The sequence below is a fragment of the Entelurus aequoreus genome, linkage group LG07 (genome assembly GCF_033978785.1).
Source record: "Entelurus aequoreus isolate RoL-2023_Sb linkage group LG07, RoL_Eaeq_v1.1, whole genome shotgun sequence".
Lineage (NCBI taxonomy): Eukaryota > Metazoa > Chordata > Actinopteri > Syngnathiformes > Syngnathidae > Entelurus > Entelurus aequoreus.
In genome coordinates, this window is record NC_084737.1 from 28273714 (window position 1) to 28295176 (window position 21463).

The 21463-nt window shown below is 38.2% G+C and overlaps 1 protein-coding gene across 2 annotated transcripts in view; it reads right to left on the bottom strand.

Annotated features, from left to right (window-relative positions):
• LOC133653629 (low-density lipoprotein receptor-related protein 1-like) overlaps positions 1–21463 on the bottom strand; it is a 223583-nt gene that overhangs the window by 96807 nt on the left and 105313 nt on the right. For both annotated transcript variants that reach the window (XM_062053123.1, XM_062053124.1), the window contains exons 4-6: positions 6104–6223; positions 5891–6019; positions 5553–5813 (exon numbers count right to left, since the gene is read on the bottom strand). In XM_062053123.1, the coding sequence (XP_061909107.1) occupies positions 5553–5813; positions 5891–6019; positions 6104–6223 (510 nt within the window). The remainder of the gene's footprint in view (positions 1–5552; positions 5814–5890; positions 6020–6103; positions 6224–21463) is intronic.

Genomic DNA, 21463 nt, shown 5'->3' on the forward strand with positions numbered 1-21463 from the left:
CGTCGTGTGAGTTATTACAACTACAGTACATACGCTGTCTGGCTTGCTGTGTACAAACAAAACATGAAATGTGTGCTAATACTTTACAGATACTCTAATATGACCGTTATATTTTTTAGTACAGATTGGTGTACAATCGCCTAGTGTTGTGCATTACAAACTCAAACACATTTTGTGCTGGCGGAGAAGCTAGCTTATCTATAAATACTCTTATGAATACCCTTGAAAACACCCCAAACACCTCCTTTAAGATTTTATACACATGCTGTAAGTATATATGTAATGTAGTAACGGACTCATTCATATTAACATTTAATATTTACGTATTTTGATCATTTTAAGCATACGCGGCACATTAATTTCAAAAACGCATCACAACGTTCGCTTTTTTCCCCCATTACATCACTGATGACCACTCACTGCAGACTTCATGAGAGCCAACAAACATGGTAAAACATCACTTACTGTACAAGTTGTGCTGTCATTAAGATGCCGACTGACAGAATCTTGTTATTGTCCCGTTTAGATGAAGAATGATTCAGAATCCTCGCGAAGAAAATGGTGGTGAAACCAAGTGTCTTTTTGTGTCGTTCTCGACATTTCGGGGTCTAAATTTGATGTCAAAGTTTACCAGTATGTTGGATTACATCCTCATCCTTCTACTATCCAGGTGAGAGGCATGATTTATGATCTCCAATAAACTTCCTTCCATGAGCAGGGAAGGGAGGAAACAGCTGATTACTCAATGATGTAAACATAGGCACACACGCTAGTGATCACGGCGTCGCTATAAATAGTTAGTCTTCATTGGCACTTACAATAAAAATATCAATTAGCACTTACAACAACAATATCACTAATACTTGGTTAATATACAAGTCACAAAATGTAAATAAAGTATTGTTGGCACGTTTTGGATGTTTTCTTATTGGTTTTTATGGGGGGACTAGAGCAGTGGTCCCCAACCTTTTTGTAACTGCGGACCGGTCAACGCTTGAAAAATTGTCATAAAAAAATACAATCATGCGTGCTTACGGACTGTATCCCTGCAGACTGTATTGATCTATATTGATATATAATGTAGGAACCTTGTTACCATCTACACCACTCTCATCAGGCCGTGTCTGGAATATAGCTCAGTGCTCTTAGTGGGCTGCTCCAAAAAACAACAGGCAGAGCTAGAGCGAGTCCAGAAACGTGCCTGTAAACTCATTACGAGGAGAGCTGGAAACATCTCACAACCCCTACCATCACTCCAGACCAGGAGAGAGGAGGCTGCAGTGAAGCTGGTCAGGGATATGCATGATGAGCAACACCCTCTGCATGACCTGCTACCTCCAACACGAGGCAGCCGCACTGCCAGGACATTGAGGAACCAACATAAGCTGGCTGAACCCGAGCCCAAAGCCAAGACAAAGACTTAAAAACTCTACCCTCCATACTGCAATTAAACTGTATAATAATACTATCTAATTAAATAAGTAATACAGTCATATACCAGAATGCTAATAGTTTCCATGCTGCTGTTGCCCTGAAAATGAAAATGTTTTTTTTATATAAAATACTGTCTGTTCTTTTAATTTTTTTTATCTTTGTTTGTTTAATATTCATTGTAAAGTTCAGCTGTTTTTTCAGTGGGGCCTTGGCTCCACTGCAAGCATGAATAAATAAAGTCAAGTCAAAAACCAGAAATATTAATAACAGAAAAAAACAACCCTTTTGTGCGAATGAGTGTGAATGAGAAAGGGAGGTTTTATGGGTTGGTGCACTAACTGTAAGTGTATCTTGTGTTTTTTATGTTGATTTAATTAAAAAAAAAAAAAGAAAAAGAAAAATTATTATTTTTTAATTTTTTCAAATTTCTTGTGCGGTACCAATCGATCAATGGACCGGTGGTTGGGGACCACTGGACTAGAGGACCTCCCATTGACTCTGCTGTAAGCAGACTTTTATTTACGTTTTTTACGAGTTAGAATGCATTAAAAAAAATACATCTGACGTCATGTCTTTCATAATGATTGTGAACAATAGGCAAAAGTCCCAAAAAAAGTGAAGTTTCCCTTTAAATTAAAGTGTCAGTCAATCATGCGCAGCATAGGCCTAACGGGGTTGTGCAGTGAAATTACATCACTACATGAAATCGTATTCAACGCCTGGTGTGTCAACTGATGTCTGTAATACCCAAAAATCACTATGTAGTCATTATGTTTACAGTTGCAGATGAAGCTAAATGAGAAAAAGTAAAAGGTAATATTTTACCAAGTCCTGCACCAATGAGTCAAAGGTATTTGGGTCAGTGCTTGTATTTGTGTGTTTATGACCTGACTTTACAGGACCTGACGTAGCTGAATAAATCTTAGGGATGTACAGCCCATGTTCCCCAATGGCAGCATGTCTGATTTCATCATTTCCAGCCATGGCTTAAGTCTCCTCCTGTTAGGTTCCCTTTAGCTTACCCCCCTAACACACATACAAACACTATCTATGCAACTGTATCATTCTTACAAGTAAAATGTTACACCTAAGAATGTTGGTCCTTAGATCCTCAGCAGCACAGACCCAACTGTGACAGACGTGTCTTAAGCTCCATTTAAGGTGGATATGAGTCAAAGCACCACCTATCACATTGAAGGGTTCAAGTCCCATATGTCAGGGTCGACACACCCAGCGATTTTGCCTGTTTTCCCTCCAACTGCTGTTACATTTCTCAGGCTCATTCACAAAAGAACTCATTTTAGTTTTCACAAATGTAGACTTACCCATCTTAAAAGGTTAACCGCTTTTTGAGCCAATATTGAAATAAAACATGTCTGGCTTACATTCAAAAATAAATTGGCACAATCAGAGTGAGTCACACCTAGGAAGGGTTCACATGCTGAGTGTGTTGCACAATAGATGGCAGTTTGTGAGTCTGGGAAAATGCAGGAAAAAAGTCCACAAACAAGACATTTGTACTTGTTTTGCAGCATTGTCTCCATGCTGTCTTTCATACTGGAAGCACATAATCTAACAATTGATATCATTAAATCAATACAGCAAATGATGGGAAATTGTGTGCATTGCACTAAAAGACATCATAAAAACTAACAGTACAAGTCATTTTTCATTCCAAGCTTTAAAAAAGAAATGTTGCAGGTACATAAATGAAGATATAGAAGGATACAGCAAAGGCCTGTTTTGCATATTCCAGACATGCTGGCAGCAATATCATAGAACTATAAGTCCGCTACAAACCAATTGCCTCCATGATTTAGTGATGTGTCAGTGCGCCCCTGTTCTTCAAAGGGACTGTACGCTGTCAGAATAATACACCAGAACTCATTAGATATTGTTTGGCACTGTTGTGCTGATCATCTGAGTCCTCCAGCAATGTACCCGCATTTTACAATTTGAGCTGATTACTAGCTGGGGCTCTGTAAAGAAAGACATTTATTTAAATTTCTCTAACGCCCGCAGCTCTTATTATTTACTAGTGTACACTCTAAAATTGTTGTTATGTTTTTTGTATGGCCATGACCATTTAAGGGTCCAATATTTTGTGTACTCTGTCAGAGAAAATGGACAGACGTCATGTTGTTGTAATGTCCTCAACTTTATCAGCTCTGATCTGTCTGTTCATGTTTCATCAGTAAGAACACAAAAGTGGAAACACTCCACTTTGTTATAAAAAAATAAAAAATAAAATAAATGCTGGATCTTCTGTTGCAATTCTGAAGTGGCAATTCTACAGGATCTTAGTACAAAAGAGGCTATAGACGCTGACTTTCTGGCTTACTTCTGCAACAAATATGGTGGCCATGAAGGTTAAAAAAGCTAACATTTTGGCAAAGCCTTTTATCGAAAAGCTAAACTTGTCGCAGATTTGAGTTTTGAGCAAAAGTCAATACGTAAATTAAATTGCCAGACCCCACTATGTTGAGTTTGGCTCCACCGTTCCTGACACAGTGGTTAAATTAATTGATTTTGAAGTTTAAAAAAAAAAAAAAAATTTTAAGTGGTACCCTAAATTTGATGTTTTGAGATAAGAACTGTCTCTCAGCTAATTGTTATGCTTTAACTTACATGCATCCCTGCATTAAGTTGGCGTAGCAAATGTCACAGTGAACCCCGTAAGATCCGCCCAAAACAACTGGTCTTATTCGTTAGCATTAGCTTATAGCTCCAGATTGACATAATTTTGTTTTCTAAGCATGGGAAGGAATAAAGTGAGTGTGAGGGCCAGTACTGAGAATAAGAAGTGGATTATATTAATTAAAGAAAGAAATCATTAAAAACATGGTGGCCAACGTGGTGAAGCCATTCGAGCATATCCCTGCTTGTCTGCAACATACTGAAAAAGAATAAGCCTAACGCCAGCCAAGAATGTTAAAATAATATCTAAACGACTAACATTCGTCCATGAAAGTATTGAGAAGCTGCTGATGATGTGTTTGACAGAGAAGCAGCTGGAAGGAGATACCATAGAAGTCGACTTTTCAAGGTAAATGCTGTACACTATTATTATATTATTTTATAAAACTATTGTAGTTATTAGTAGTACATTCTATTGTGTTGTTTTTATACAATATTTATTATCTTAAAGTTGGATTTTCTTTTTAAAAGGTATGTTACCTGTTAAAATTATGCTGTTTTGGAGTGGGGGCAAACTCCAATAGATTTCAATTAATTTTAATGGGAGATGTTGATTTCAGGTACAAGTTTTTGAGTTAAGAGCTCCGTCACAGAACTAAATAAGCTCAAAAATTGAAGTACAATGGCCTCCACAATTTTATGAACATTAAGTAGATTTTCTTAGGAATATCAAATTAGAATATTGCAGACAAGTACATGTATTTTAATTGTAAACTACTGGTGTCAACCTTTTAACTGATGTTTATTGATCCTATAACAGTATTGATACAAACTTGTGCTGTCAAATTATTATTTTTAATCAAATTGTTATTTTTTATCAAATTACACACTTTTGAATTGTGATTAATCATGATTATTTACAGTAACTTACTTGCTTGTAAAACTTAAATCAACTTAAAAGTACCTCAATATTTTTAAATAAATGCAATTTTATATTGAGAATGTCACAAACTTTTTTTTTTTTTAAACGTTTTACTAAATATACATAATTGGTAACACTTATATATTAAGTCTCATCTGTGTGTACAGTATTTTGAAGCAAAACTTGTCACAAAGCACACAAGTCGGAGTCTCCTCACTCAAATTTGCACTGATGTATGCAGTGACCTGATCCCTGACCGTATAACAACCCACACCCCCTTTCAGGTAACCAGCTGCAGTTAAAGCAGGAGCATGTGGGGTCGAAATATAACGGGTTATTAATTTGCATTGATAGATGATTAATGCGATATTGCGTTGAATTGTTAAATTTAACGGCCCCAATAAAAGCATTTCATTGTATTCTAAAATGAAAAATATTAAAAGAACATTAAGGTTTATTTCCTTAACTTATTCCTCTATTATGGTGTTGGCCTGGTAGTATCAATAATGTCACAGTAGCACAAGATTTCTCTTGTTGTGGTAAATAAAACAATACTCACGGTGCAGAGTGATAGAAATGTTGATGGTGCGAATGTCGGTGACTGTCCTGAGGTCAGGGATACTGGCACATTTCAGCTGCGTGGTTGCGGGTGTTTCACCCACATTGATCCAGCAGACGGTCTCCTTGGCATAGATGAAGTCCATTGCCATGGTCTGCTTGGTGCCAATGGAAGGCAGTCTGGACGTGGAGCCGCTCAGGGAGGTACAGCGGATGTCGTGGAGGTTTGCAATCAGCAACATGGGAAGACGATCTACTGGCTCTGTCGATGGTAAGAAGAAGGGACAATGCAGCAAATGTTGGACATAGAGAAAGGAGTTGCTGTTTTTGTGCTCTCACCATTTTTGGCTTTGCAGGAACGATTGTCTGGCTGCAGCAGATAGCCCTCCACACAGCTGCAGGTGTAGGAGCCCTCAGCGTTCTTACATGTCTGACTACATGTCCCATACACGCTACACTCATTGAAATCTACCAGGAGAGAGATATGACGGTACATTAGTGAGAAACACAGTGCTTACATGTGTTTGGCATGTATCCAAAATGTCTGCTCACCTTTGCATGTTTTTCCATCTGCAGCCACCTCAAAGCCATTGCCACAGTAGCACTTGGGTCCTTCGTGAGTCACAGCACACTGAAACTGGCACCCATGCGAGGCGCAGGCCGGAGCGCTCTCTACAACATAACACATAAAGTACATTAAACACTGAAATATTTAACATTAAGGGCAGAATATCCTAAATGCCTTTTAGGTAATTGCTTTATTTCTTTTGAAAGTGATTAATCCCAGCCACACCATCATATCCTGTCAAATCTCCTCTGGTGGATTATATTGAAATGTGGATGTGAGATGTGTATGCTTATTCAAGGATGAAGGTGATTTAAATGTGCACATTAACTCGAGGACGCACAATGAAAGAGGCGTGTTTTTTATTGGGGAAGCTTGAGTAACGTAAGGGGGTCCACGATACTTTGAGGTGATTGATGCTTATTATAAATTAAAAAACAAATGAAAATGAAAATCACAACAAATGAAAATCCACCCAGAAGGGGCCTGTAAACAGCCCTGGGTGGGTCTAAACTTAATGTTTAGAAAAACATCACAGAAAGCCAGAGATTAACTGGTGGAGGAAATTGGAGAATGTGAAGTTGGTGAAGGATGGACGATATTCATTTATTTGTCCTTTTCTAATTATCATTTTCCTTTTAAATTACAAGCATGTGTAAGATCTTCTTAATTATTCATATAGGCAAACACAATCCAGATACTAAAATATATGGACATGAGATTTCACATAAATTTATGCTGGAGTGAAAGTGCAAAATTTAAATGTTACAGAAAGTCAGTTCATGCAAATATGTTGTCTTTCAGCATGACTGACAGAGAAGCAAAAAATAACACTACTACGCATATTAATATTAGCAGCAGGAATAGTTGAGATGGTCATCATAATCACAATGTTGGAATTTAAAGGTGTGTAAAATGCTGTTTTTGTTTCTGCATCACCAAATTAAAAGACTGACAAATGAAATGTTTGTCTTTGGACGATTCAGACCTTGCAACACATCAAACTATTCGGGCTCCAATACTATGGAATGCCCTCCCGGTAAAAGTTAGAGATGCTACCTCAGTAGAAGCATTTAAGTCTCATCTTAAAACTCATTTGTATACTCTAGCCTTTAAATAGACTCCCTTTTTAGACCAGTTGATCTGCCGTTTCTTTTCTTTTCTTTTCTACTCTGCTCCCAACCCGGGGTGGACCGCTAGCCTGTGCATTGGATGGGGACATCTCTACGCTGCTGACCCGTCTCCGCTCGGGATGGTTCCTGCTGGCCCCACTATGGACTGGACTTTCGCTGATGTGTTGGACTTTCACAATATTATGTCAGACCCACTCGACATCCATTGCTTTCGGTCCCCCCTAGAGGAGGGGGGTGGGGGGGGGGGGTTACCCACATATGCGGTCCTCTCCAAGGTTTCTCATAGTCATTCACATTGACGTCCCACTGGGGTGAGTTTTCCTTGCCCGTATGTGGGCTCTGTACCGAGGATGTCGTTGTGGCTTGTACAGCCCTTTGAGACACTTGTGATTTAGGGCTATATAAATAAACATTGGTTGATTGATTGATTGAAACTTTGGCAATGATTAGTTTACCCACATGCCCAAACAAACAAGCAAGAAAATCCATACATGCATAATTAGCATAATTAAATGCACTCCCATGTGAAAGCGGATACAGCTCCTAATAGCCATACTAGTACGGGTTGAGAAGGATTAGGCCAAGTAAGGGTCTTTCGTTATGTAAAGCCAGTAGCACACTGGGCCACAATGGCCCTTTTGTTGCGACCCCACTGAAAAGAAGAGTCCCCCGGCAAAATGTGTGGCCCATATCGAATCCATTCACCGGGTCTCACACTGTGAAAGACCACTGGCAAGTGGAGGGCTAAAGCGCCTCAAAAGAGGCTGCCATTTTTGTTCCATTTTGCACCTGTGTATGTCACAGTATGAACACTGCTGGATTCTATCAGTGGTGACACTACTATTTGAAATTGCATTGTAAAAAAACAAACAACAAAAAACTAAGGAAATAATGGAATTTTTTAAAATAGTGTTTTATATCTGTATTGCTCTGAATCAGATTGTAAACTTTACTGAAGAGAGGTGTTTGCCCTCTTTTTATCAAAAGGTATTATTTTTGCTAGACTTTTTCTGATATTGAGCCACTCAAAAGAAATGAGCACTGGCATCCAGTTTTAATAGCATAGTAATTTTAAAAGGCCAATCAATATGTAACATTTATTAAAGGGGACCCATGATGATTTTAATCTACATTTTACACTTCCTTCCACCCACTCAAAAAGTATCATACTCTATCTTCTGAGCATGTTCACTGTTAAATATATACCTTGCAGACAAACATCACCGTTATTTATTTTTAAAGCCACAGTTGAAAATAAATTTCATAAACAATTTATAGATTACCCGGTCACAACGTTAGGGACAACTGCCCACTGGGATCAATACATAACCGCATAATAAAAGCTAGAATGTATTTCTCTAATTGCATGCCACAATTAGATACAAATAATACTCTATTCTACATTTTTATAAACCAAGTTGTATTGTTGCAATGTCGCTGTCTTTTTCGTTGAAGTTTAGTGGCTAATCCAACTTGTACTTACTGGTCCATGTTGACGAAAGAGTCCCGTGTAAAAATGTTGTTGTCAAATAAACACGGAAATATTTAATGTATGTGTATGTATATGTAATGTAATAACGAGAAGAAAGAACACTGGGTGTTTCACGTTTCGGCACAAGAGAGCAGAGCAGAGAGGAGGGGCCTGGCAGAAAGCCTGTACTAGAAATACCCACATTAGTACATCAGTCAATCTGCGATATCACAAATGGCACAATGTTAAAAAATTTAAAAAAACAGCGTTTGAAGGCATTAAAAACTGAACTTGATGATTTGATGTTTTTACATTGTTTAACACAACTATCCAACACTGTAACATTTATAAGTCAGAAAAGAGCAATATCCTCAATAAAAAGGCTAATCAGGAAAATTCTATTGGTCAAACCATGTCTAGTTTTTACCAATGAATGTGAAATGAGAATGACTGGAGGCAGGAGAAGGAAAAGTAAAAAGTGTGGCCTAGACGCTGGGTTCTTAACTTTTTGACCTCGGCATCTACCTTTTCTACTACAGCGGAACCCGGGGCCCACTCAAATACATCAGAAATATACATTCATCATAATAAATATTATCAAGGCTTAGGTCAGGCTGGTTCGAAAAATAAATACTAATCAAATATCCTGCAAAAGAAATGGAACATAAAAACTGATGAAAAATAAATTCACATACAATTACGCAGTGCTAAAATAAGTTGGTTCTAATTAAATTCATAATAAATAACAATATATATGTTTCTTAAATAAACTTTCAATAAACTTTAAGTACAAATGAAAATACAGCTTTACCACTTTAGTCATATGTTTTGTGCTTGAACTTCTCTATAACTTTAGCTCCAGACTTACTCTGTTTGTTTGATACTTTCATTACTGTTACTGTATTACAAATGAGTACCGCTGCAGTCCATACTGACCACAGTTGAGGAACTTTTTTTTTTGGCGGGCCTTTCACGGCCCAACAATGGGCCCTGGCCCTTTGGTTAAGAAACACTAGCCTAGAGGACTTGAAAATAGTAGGTGGGTTAGGACATTCCTCCTCCTAGCAAACAGCAGCAGCAGATGTTTGACCAGAAGTTAATGGACGAAGCAAACCAAAATACACAAAGGCAGAGAGGAGGCCTTAAATCCTAAACAAGCGTGCCAATCCTATTGATCCCGTTACTGCAAGGATGGCAACCCCAATTTCAATAATTAGAAGCACTGCAAGTGCGAAAGTGCTGAAGGCGACTGACATTTTCCAGTTTCCTTTCATTTGCGTTAATCGCAGAGAAATCTCATCTACGAAAAAAAAGATAATTTGACATGTGTTTAATTGTATTTCTGGACTGTACAAGTCAATAGTCCAAGAAAAAAAAAGAAAGAAAAAAAAAAAACCTACGGCTGCGCAATATAGACCATATATAGGATATAAATGATACAATCTTGACCAACGATTGAGCTGTTAATACTACCGTTACGTAGTGATAATGACTATTGATGGCACATTGTAGTTGTGTCCCGCAAATCTGATGGGGACATGCGAACAACAATGTAGCATCCTTGCTAGCAAGCTATCGGCTAATGTCCCTCTACAGTGCAACTTCCAAATGATTAATCTTCACCTCCATGGCTGCAAATGAACTGTGTTTGTTACACGTACAATTATCACTGGAAGACTAGAGGACAAGGGATAGCTGAACATGATATACCAACCACTGGAGGATACAAAAATGCATACCTAAGCACTCAGCTTGAGCTCTTGAAATAGGGATGGGCCGATCAGTTAACATATAAAGTATAATATATTGTTGATATTACAGTGATACATCAATATTTGGGGGCGTGGTTTTTTACAGCTAGAATTCACCAACCCGAGTATTTCATATACATTTTATATATATATATATGTGTGTATGTATGTATGAAATACTTGACTATCAGTGAATTCTAGCTATATATATATATATATATTTATTTATTTATTTATTTAATTTACATAAAAGAAATACTTTAATTTCAGTGTTCCGGTGGCTATCCATTAGATGGCAGTATTGTCCTGTCTAACTTCTCCGTTCCTGATGAGTATATCATTTCGGCCACCGTGTTCAATGGAGAAGTCTGTTCTACATATTTACAGGCCACATACACCTTCCCCTTCGAACTGTCCTGGATGAACTGAAATTCTTGTTTCCATTCATTTGAATTCGTTAGGCAAGCTGTTTATATTGTGGGAAAGCGGACGTGAGAACAGGCTGTCCCCACTCAGTCTGAGGTCCGCATTGAGCTGGAGGGGGCGTGGCCTCCAGCTCCGGCTGAATACCGGGTGTTTGTCGGGAGAAAATCTCTGCCAGGAGGTTGTCGGGAGAGGCGCTGAATACCGGGATTCTCCCGCTAAAAACGGGAGGGTTGGCAAGTATGGTTATAAGTTATATTATCATTTATATGCCAAATAATATATCCATCATTACCGAAAGGGACAAGCTGTAGAAAATGGATGGATGGATATCGCAAGAGGCTGCAAAATGTATTGCGATATAAATTTTAGGCCTTATCGTCCATCCCTAATGAGCTGTATGTGTTCCTGCTTTAGCATATCAACATGATGACATACTGACTTAAAGCATGTCATTTGAAGAGCTAAACCCTCTAAAAGACAAATTCCCTTTCGGCGTTCACAAGACAATGGTACAGATGTGAGGCCACGGTCACCTTGAACTTTCACCATCAAAATAATTTGCGCCAAGTTAGCGTAAATTCCCTTCCTCTGGAGTTCCTAAGATAACTCCTCTGCAAGAGTGGAATCAGGTGAAAACGAGGCTGCGACGAGGATGAAAGCTAAAATATCAGGCATGTTTGATGTTTGAGAAGTACAGAACATGTTTTAGACATGTTGCGAGCTATATAAGACTACTGACATGTATATTAGCAACATTTGTCTCCTAATGGGGGTTTTCCGTTTTCCTCTGTTTGACATCTCTGCCAGAAAGAGGACAGCATGGAAAGAAAGATGACTAACTGCATTATTTATATCAACCAAAGACACAGAAATAAGGAACATGATGCGCTAATCACTAAATGAGAATGAATGCAAATATAAACATTATTAATGGGGCTGTCAAAGTTCATGTTTGAATTCATGTGATTAATAACAAAAAATATTCGCAATAATCACGTACAGGAGGGAAGGAATTCATATGGCCCCATTCCTGGGTGGCTCTAGCGTGAGAGGAAGGTAGGGGGTTAATCATTTTGCAAGGCAGTCTGCTTAAAATGATGGAAAGCGCCACTCTACATAGCAACTGGCGTTGTGGTCAAAGTTGGAATTGCCACAAAGCACATTTTAAGATATTCAACACTCTACTGCAGTCTGGTGTTTAAAATGGATGGTGCACCCTTCCTAATTCGTCATGTTTCATGTGTCAGGTAAACCGCGACGAATGGGGCCATATGACTCCCCTTCCTACTGTATAAACGCAGAGTAATCGGGCAATTTGTTTTGACTGTGCATGCTGTTACCTGAAAGGCGGCGCACGTTGTTATACAGTCAGTGATCAGGTCAATGCACACGTCAGTGCAAAGAGGAGTGAGGACACTGCGGCTCGTGTGCTCAGTGGCAAACTTTACTTCAAAATACCCAACTGTACTTTAGATTAGGGCTGCAACTAACGATAAATTTGATAATCGATTAATCTGTCGATTATTACTTCGATTGATCGATTAATAATCGGACTAAGGAGACAAACTACATTTCTATCCTTTCCAGTATTTTATTGGAAAAAAAACAGCATACTGGCGCCATGTTCTTTCAACTTGCCAAATAAAACAAGGAAAATGTTACAAAAATGCACACTTTTGACCCCCTGCTATAGATAATAAAAAATTAAATCTGATAAATCTATCGATAAAAAGCAGAGCCTGACGACACAAGCGCGTTTATCACAACTCTCTCGTTCTCTCTGTCTCTCCCCCTCCCTCACAATGCTGCTGCGCGCACAATTTGTTTTGTTTTTAACCTTCTTAACCCTGAACGTACATTGAAAATACACGCAACCCTAACTCAAAACGCCGGACATTTGAGCAGGGCCGGCCCGTGGCTTAGGCCGTATAGACAAATGCTAAGGGCGCCGTCCATCAGGGGGCGCCATGCCAGTGGCACAAATGTTGGAGAAAAAAAAAAAGAAAAAAAAAAAGGTTGGTACTATTATTTCTAAATACAAAAAATAATCCCACGTTAATTAAAATGCAAAGTAAAGCCTATTTAATAGAAATATTATTTGTTACAACATTAAGCCCCCCCCCCCCACCCCCCGCACGGTGCGCCCCCTCCCTTCCCGTACCATGACTGTTTATGGACGTCACCGCATCAAAAAATCAACACAAGATGTCAAAACGGCCAAAACTGTCAAGTGCCCAGGGAAGAAAAAAGAGAAAAGAAGAGGAGGAGAAACGAGAAAAAGACAGAGGTAGCAGGGAGGTAACGTTAGCCTACATGAAATTATTTGTCTGTTACAGAATGTGATAGTAACCTGGCTTTTTAGCATTAAGCTAATGTTACATGATTCGGCAATTGCTAATCAATAAATAGCTAGTTCTGTTTTAACGTCGGGTTAATATTGTGGAGGGGGCTAAATTGTTATGGAAAATAATAATGTAACGTTAGGTAATTACAGTACTCCCACCTTACATTCCTCAGGGACATTTGTATTAGATCTTTTAAGCAGGTGTTTTCTGTTTACATTGTTATTGCCTTCTGGTTAGCTAATGTTTGCCCTGCAGGTAATAGTCACTTTCCCCCCCCTTTATATATTAGGTATAGTTGTAAGCCTAGTTGTTAAAGTGCACATCATTAATGTTAATTAAGCAATATCCCATGAGAGGGAATGCTGTTTTTTAATTTGAGCACTGCTGTGATCCGGTTAAAGATAATCATAACATAACATTCTCATATAATATGTTAATTTGCTTTCTTTAAGTAAAAAAAAAAGGTCAAAGACAAAGCTATTCGGTTTCTTGTGAGTATGTACACTTCACTGCCGATGTGGGGGGGCGCCACCTAAAATCTTGCCTAGGGCGCCAGATTGGTTAGGGCCAGGCCTGCATTTGAGGCATTTAAGAAACACCGCCCAGACAGCCTAGCAAAAGAGGACATGTCCGGGCTAGGATAGACTGACCATATACGTCCTCTTTTCACCGGACATGTCCTCTTTTGCAGAGCTGTCAGGGCGGAGTTTCTTAAATGCCTCAAATGTCTGGCATTTTGAGTATTGTTTACACAACGTACAATACGCTACTTAATATGTCCGTGTGGAAACTCGTTCGGTACACCTCCGCACCGAACCGAAACCCCTGTTCGATACAAATACACGTACCGTTACACCCCTATTATTTTGATTATTGTTTCTCAGCTGTTTGTAAATGTTGCAGTTTATAAATAAATGTTAAAAAAAAAAGAAAAGAAAAAGAAAACGTAGCCTCAGCACGTGCGCATAGCATAGATCCAACGAATCGATGACTAAATGAATCGCCAACTATTTTTATAATCGATTTGAATCGATTTAATTGATTAGTTGTTGCAGCCCTACTTTGGATACAACTGTTAGTATTCTGACGCGCATTCTAGTAAAATAAATTCCTGTATGACATTCTGACAGTAAAATTTCATTAGTGTCAAAATATATGGGGCCTTTTTTAAAGTTGATTTAAATTATACACGCAAGTAATTAACTGCGGATAATCAAAATGAAAAAGTGTGATTAATCTGAAGAATTTTAATTGTTTGACAACTCAAATTAATAGACAAAGACAGAAGCAGCCCCCCACAGTAACAATTCCGGCATTTACAATATGAATGTTTGTTATGAGGGATAGCAATATTAGATATAGGTATATATCTATTCCTAATAAAAATTTAAATACAAATGAATTAATTCCCATTCTAATCCAGAGTATGTAACTAAAGTCGTTATGTAAACATGCTTTTCAACTGTGTGACATCGGAAAGATGGTTATTCCCAGGACATTCCTACCTTTGTACCTTAACTGTCTGAAAACGAGTCTGCACATGTCCGCCGCACTCTACCTGCAGAAAACTGCTGTCTTCCTGCAGCGACACTTCTGACTGTACAATACGTTTTAAAGCAGTGCTTGTCAACTGGTTTGGCGGCGGGATACACCATTGACCCTAAATGACAAGCAGCAACCCAAATTGGTCATCACAACACACAGACGGAAATATTTTAAGAATGTATTTTTAAATGACTTTGATGATTATAGTTTACAGTTAATAAACACAAATTCAGTATCTTGTAAAATTTTGAAAATGGTGAAAAAGTTCAATATTTTAACAAGTGGTTCATACTTTTTTTCATACAAATTAACCAAGTAAGCACAGCAAACAAACGATGTGTAATTGGGAATCTGTTCCGATCGTTAACTTAAAGAGCCGGTTAAATGACTCGACTGGGTTGCGTATGCATCATTCCATGAAATCGAGTGCCGAAACAAGGAATCTCTCTTCAGAATAAGCCACCATGGATCCAAAGAAACTAGCACTTTGACAAAGAAGGTGAGGAACTCTATTGAATTCAAGAAGGATCTAGTAGCAAAGTACAAAAGTACCTCTTCACTCTCCCCCACCCTCTGCTCACCTTCTCCGCCAACAAGAGTCTTCACTAAAATTAAAATTGTTATTAAATGTTAATTTTCTGTCTAGTTCATCATGTACATGTTTTTTTGCATTTGTTTTCGTCATTAAAAGCTGCAATTATTGTCCAAAAAAAATGTTTTGTGTCTTATAGTTTTCAGTGTCTGGACCTGATTTATTGGATTTGGATTATTTCTTACGGGAAAAATTGCTTTGGTTTTCTTACGATTTGGTCTTCATCTGCCTTTTTGGAACAGAAACCAAAGTACTACTGCACTCTAAAGTCTCATAAAAGGTCCTCCCAGAACAGCATAAACGTTAATAGCCACAAAGAGGGACTAACTACTGTACATTATTTTCCATTTTTAGGTCATTTTAGTATGAAGACAAAAAAACGATTATGTGAGAATAAAAATATCGATGTAGTCCCTCTAGTATCGATCATATATTGTTACTTCCCTTGGTATCGAACTGCCCTCCTTTAACGTGTTGTTTGCGCCTGGTTGCAATACACTATCGTAGCACAACAGTCAAACAAATTTGGCACAATAAAAGGGTGGCATCCCAAATGTTGTACAATACATATTAATAATTATGTTATTCAAGATGACACAAACATTGATTTGTCTGAAAGGCTAATAGTTGTAGTCTATCAAACGTAACGATCTCTGCTATTATATATATGACCGTATAGGGCAAAACCCTCACTTTTGGTGCTGCTGTACATTTAAAACCATGTCTACATTAAGCCAGATAACTCATTAAACCAGGGGTCCCCAAACTACGGCCCGCGGGCCGGATCCGGCCCCCCAGCATCCAAAATCCGACACAGGAAGTCCCAAGTTAATTTTTTTTTTTTTTTTTAATCTTTCCTTTCTAATCCATTTTTTACCGCTTGTTACTCTTGGTGTCTCCTAGTCGCTCAGGCAAATCATATTGTCTAAAAATGAATTTTCCCATCGATAACGTGACAATGTTAAATGTTGATGAACATCAATGTTAATTGATGTTAAATGACAAAATTGATTATAAAGACAATGTATATATATATATATATATATATATATATATATATATATATATATATATATATATATATATATATATATATATATATATATATATATATATATATATATATATATATATACACACACTACCGTTCAAAAGTTTGGGGTCACATTGAAATGTCCTTATTTTTGAAGGAAAAGCACTGTACTTTTCAATGAAGATAACTTTAAACTAGTCTTAACTTTAAATAAATACACTCTATACATTGCTAATGTGGTAAATGACTATTCTAGCTGCAAATGTCTGGTTTTTGGTGCAATATCTACATAGGTGTATAGAGGCCCATTTCCAGGAACTATCACTCCAGTGTTCTAATGGTACAATGTGTTTGCTCATTGGCTCAGAAGGCTAATTGATGATTAGAAAACCCTTGTGCAATCATGTTCACACATCTGAAAACAGTTTAGCTCGTTACAGAAGCTACAAAACTGACCTTCCTTTGAGCAGATTGAGTTTCTGGAGCATCACATTTGTGGGGTCAATTAAACGCTCAAAATGGCCAGAAAAAGAGAACTTTCATCTGAAACTCGACAGTCTATTCTTGTTCTTAGAAATGAGGGCTATTCCACAAGATTAAGATTAAAGATTAAAGTACCAATGATTGTCACACACACACTAGATGTGGTGAAATTTGTCCTCTGCATTTGTCCCATACCCGCGCCCGGGAATCATTTTGGTGATTTAACCCCCAACTCCAACCCTTTGTTGCTGAGTGCCAAGTAGAGAGGTTATGGGTCCCATTTTTTGGGACTGACTCGGCTGGGATTTGAACTCCAACCTACCGATCTCAGGGCGGACACTCTAACCACTAGGCACAAAATAGTTTGCCAATTTTTTTTAACCCTATGCGGCCCCCGAGTCAAAAAGTTTGGGGACCCCTGCATTAAACGAATAATTATTTAGCTTAAGCTCGTTTCGGCCACACTAAATCATCTTTTACGGTTCCCTTCCTTGGATAATTTTTTACACGGGTAAGTGCGACGTGTATTTCTTGAATCTCCGGCTCTTAGCTTTGTATGGACTCGTTGATCGTTTGTAAACTGAGTTTGGAGAGGAAGTGACGCCAGAAAGACAGCGCCTTACACAGTAAGTGAAGTCAGAAAGCGGTGCTTTTGGACTGGCAAAGCAGACTGTATCAGTTATTGTCCGCCATGTATGTCGCCGACTCAACGTCTAGGTCCAGAGTATATAAAGTCACCAAACGAATGGACAATGAAGGTGAAGGCAAAAGAGTGAGGAGTGTCCTGACCAGATATCTAGATCCCCAGATTGATTGATGTAAAATGTTCTTTATCACATTGTTTACTTTCACATGTCCATTAAATATGTGATTAATTTATGATTGCTCAGGTGTGATTCATTACTATAGGGCCCCACAGCACACTGGATTCCAGTTAATTGAAAAACCACAACATTGGATATTGTTCCGATAAATGTAATTTAATTTAAGAACTTGCACACAAAGCAACACTGGAGGTGACTACGACTACAACTACTGTGTTTGGACCGCGGCCCACAGGCACATTTTGGCCCTTGGAAGCAAAAGGTTTGAGCACCTTTGTTCTACACTCTTATTAATCTACTTGGCAATTTCCTGTTAATAGCTACTTACTTTCTGCTGCAACATGGTTCCATCTACACTTCTTACAGTCTCTTAAGCACTTATTTTTAGTGTTGTTTCAAGCTAGCTTAGTGATTCGCATGCCTGCTCCTGGCCTGCGTTAGTCTGTGTGTAGCATGTTTCCTCCAGTGATAATGCTACATAAAATTAGGGCTGGGCGATTATACGATCGTGATCGTGATTGTTGATCGCGATTAATTTGAGTTTGATCACGGTGATCCGCTGGTAGCATACTTCTGAGCAAGCCACAACGACATCCTCGGGTCAGATCCCACATTTGGGCAGGAAAAAAATAAACCCAATGTGAACAACGTTACCGTAGTTACACTCATTGTGGATATATCGAAGCTTTCATTGTATTATCTAATCGTTGCAGCCCTATCCATCTGTGTAATTTAGAGTATATTTACTGGAAATAGTTTGCAGCACCACCACAATTAAAAGAGGGCAAAGGCATCAAGTGCAAACACATACTGTATTTAGGGCAGTGTCTTGAGTAATGAGCAAATAGTGACTATCATGGCCTCAAACGGTGGCAGCAAACTGCCCCAGACATCTACATTTAGACTTTAAACACAAACACACACACAAAGTAACATTCCCAAACATTTGATGGAGCTCTTCTTCCATTACGAGCTAGAAAGCGCAGTGCTGTCCCCACTACAGTGATGGCCAAAGCCTGGCAGTAAAATACATAACAGGTCTTGTCATGCAAGACAAGCCTAACTGCAGCCAATAAACCCATTTAGGTCAAGACCCGCTCATGAATAAAGATGAAAATGTGGCCTTTCCAAAGGCTGCGTCAATGACCGAGACGCATTCCATACTTACTAAGACATGAAGGACAATGACATCCTACTGCATGCATAAACAATTGCACTACAATAATAAATCTTCCCTTTGAGACAGCAAGAAAAAAGGAAAACACTTTCAAGAGTAGTGCCATGACCCCATTTTACTCTTTTGCCATAAATCAGTCACTTCTAAGGAAAGCAGGACCTTTCCCCCCTGGGAGAGGCCCCATCAGCCACAAAATGTCATTGAGTGCACAAATGCAGGTCTGGCAAATTAATGGCCATGTGAAGAAAACACCATCACAGTCAGGCATTAATTCAAAAGACCTGAAAACATATTGTACTTTTACAAAAAGGCAACATAACATCAGAGGTCTGTCTATGTATTCATCATAGAGATTCATCACTTGGTTATGGATTGACAGGATCAATCTGACCATACAGACATATGACCTAGAGTGGCCTCCTTATTGATTCATATTGGTTTTATATTACCGTATTTTTCGGACTATAAGTCGCAGTTTTTTTCATAGTTTGGCCGGGGGTGCGACTTATACTCAGGAGCGACTTATGTGTAAAATTATTAACACATTACCATTAAATATCAAATAATATTATTTAGCTCATTCACGTAAGAGACTAGACGTATAAGATTTCATGGGATTTAGCGATTAGGAGTGACAGATTGTTTGGTAAACGTATAGCATGTTCTATATGTTATAGTTATTTGAATGACTCTTACCATAATATGTTACGTTAACATACCAGGCACGTTCTCAGTTGGTTATTTATGCTGCTGCTCACTATTCTTTATTTATTTTAAATTGCCTTTCAAATGTCTATTCTTGGTGTTGGGTTTTATCAAATAAATTTCCCCCAAAAATGTGACCTATACTCCAGTGCGACTTATATGTGTTTTTTTCCTTCTTTATTGTGCATTTTCGGCCGGTGCAACTTATACTCCGGAGCGACTTTTACTCCGAAAAATACGGTAACTGATTAGCACAAGTAAAACATTTTCCAACAGTATTCCATTGCTAACAAATTTGAGATGCAGTATTGCATGGGTGTCAACTCATTTTCATTGAGGGCGACATGGCAGTTATGGTTGCCCTCAGAAGTATATCATTATATGTATATTTTTATGTACACTGTAAAAAAAAAATCTGCAGCTTTTATAGTAAAAAAACTGACAGCTCAGTTGCCAAAATTTTACCGCAAAATGTAAAACATTTTCTACAGCATCCATCCATCCATCCATTCATTTTCTACTGCTTGTCCCTTTCAGGGTCGCGAGGATCACTGGAGCCTATCTCAGCTGCATTCAGACGGTAGGCGGGGAACACCCTGGACAAGTCGCCACTTCATCGTAGTTTCCACAGCATATAACAGCATATAAATGGAAAATAGAAAAAGAGCACCACGGTTTTTACTGTAAAATCTATGGTTGTAAATCTACTGTACAATGTATTACTGTGAATTTTAAAAAAAATCTTACCAGTTTTGTTTTTATTTACGTAAAAATTTTGGCAACTGAGTTTTTTTTACCATAAAAATCGATTTTACAGTGCACAATTTGACGGATAGCTTGGTTATTTATTTTTCATTAAAAATCATTAGTCAATGTGATATTAAAGTGCCTTTTTTGATTAAAACATTTTTTTTGGAATGTAATATTAAATCACTTTTAAAAGATTAAATTGCTTGCAGTACATGTTTTTTTTTGTCAAAATGGAAAGTTGAATACATTAAGTAAGAAAAGATGCAGAATAATTCCAAGCTTTCGCAGGCCACAAAAAATTATGAGGACGGCCAGATCTTGCACCTGGGCCTTGAATTTGACACAGTATTGCATTTTACTGAACTATAAATAACTTTAAAGACAATGGATGTTGTCTTTTCTGCCTTATAAATGTTGTTACAATGTTGGTTACTCATGTCAAACAAGATCAACGCGTCAAATTATAAGGCGCACGCATTTTGGTGCAAGCTTGCACGCGGTTTTGCATGTCTCAGTTAGCAGGGTTTTGCAGTCTGGCTACATTGTGACATCAAGGCGAGGTGGATGTACTTATTTGGACTGCATTTTGGGGGGAATTTTTCCTATCGTTCACAATCATTATGAAGACATGACGACGGATGGATTTTTTTTTTATGCATTCTAAATATTAAATAAGTCTGCTTACAGCGGAGCCAATGGAAATTCATCTAATCCACCCATAAAATCCAATAAAAAAAGCATTCAAAAAGCACTAACAATACTCCATTTACATTTTGTGATTTGAATATTAACCAAGTATAAGTGATATTGTTATTTTCAGACAAACTATTTACAGCGGCAACGTGATCACTTCCCTGTGTGCCAATGTTTACATCATCGAGTGGTCGGCTGTTTCCTCGCTTCCCTGCTCCTTGTAAGTTTGTTGCAGATCATAAATCATGCCTCTCACCTGGAAAGTAGATGGCTAAGCAAGTACTCCGACAAGTTGGTACACTTTGGCAGCCATTTAGGACCCGAAACTGGCAAGAACGACACGCACACCCACCCCGTTTCTTTATGAGGACTATGAGTCATTCTTCATCTAAACAAGAATATATGAACATCACAGCAGT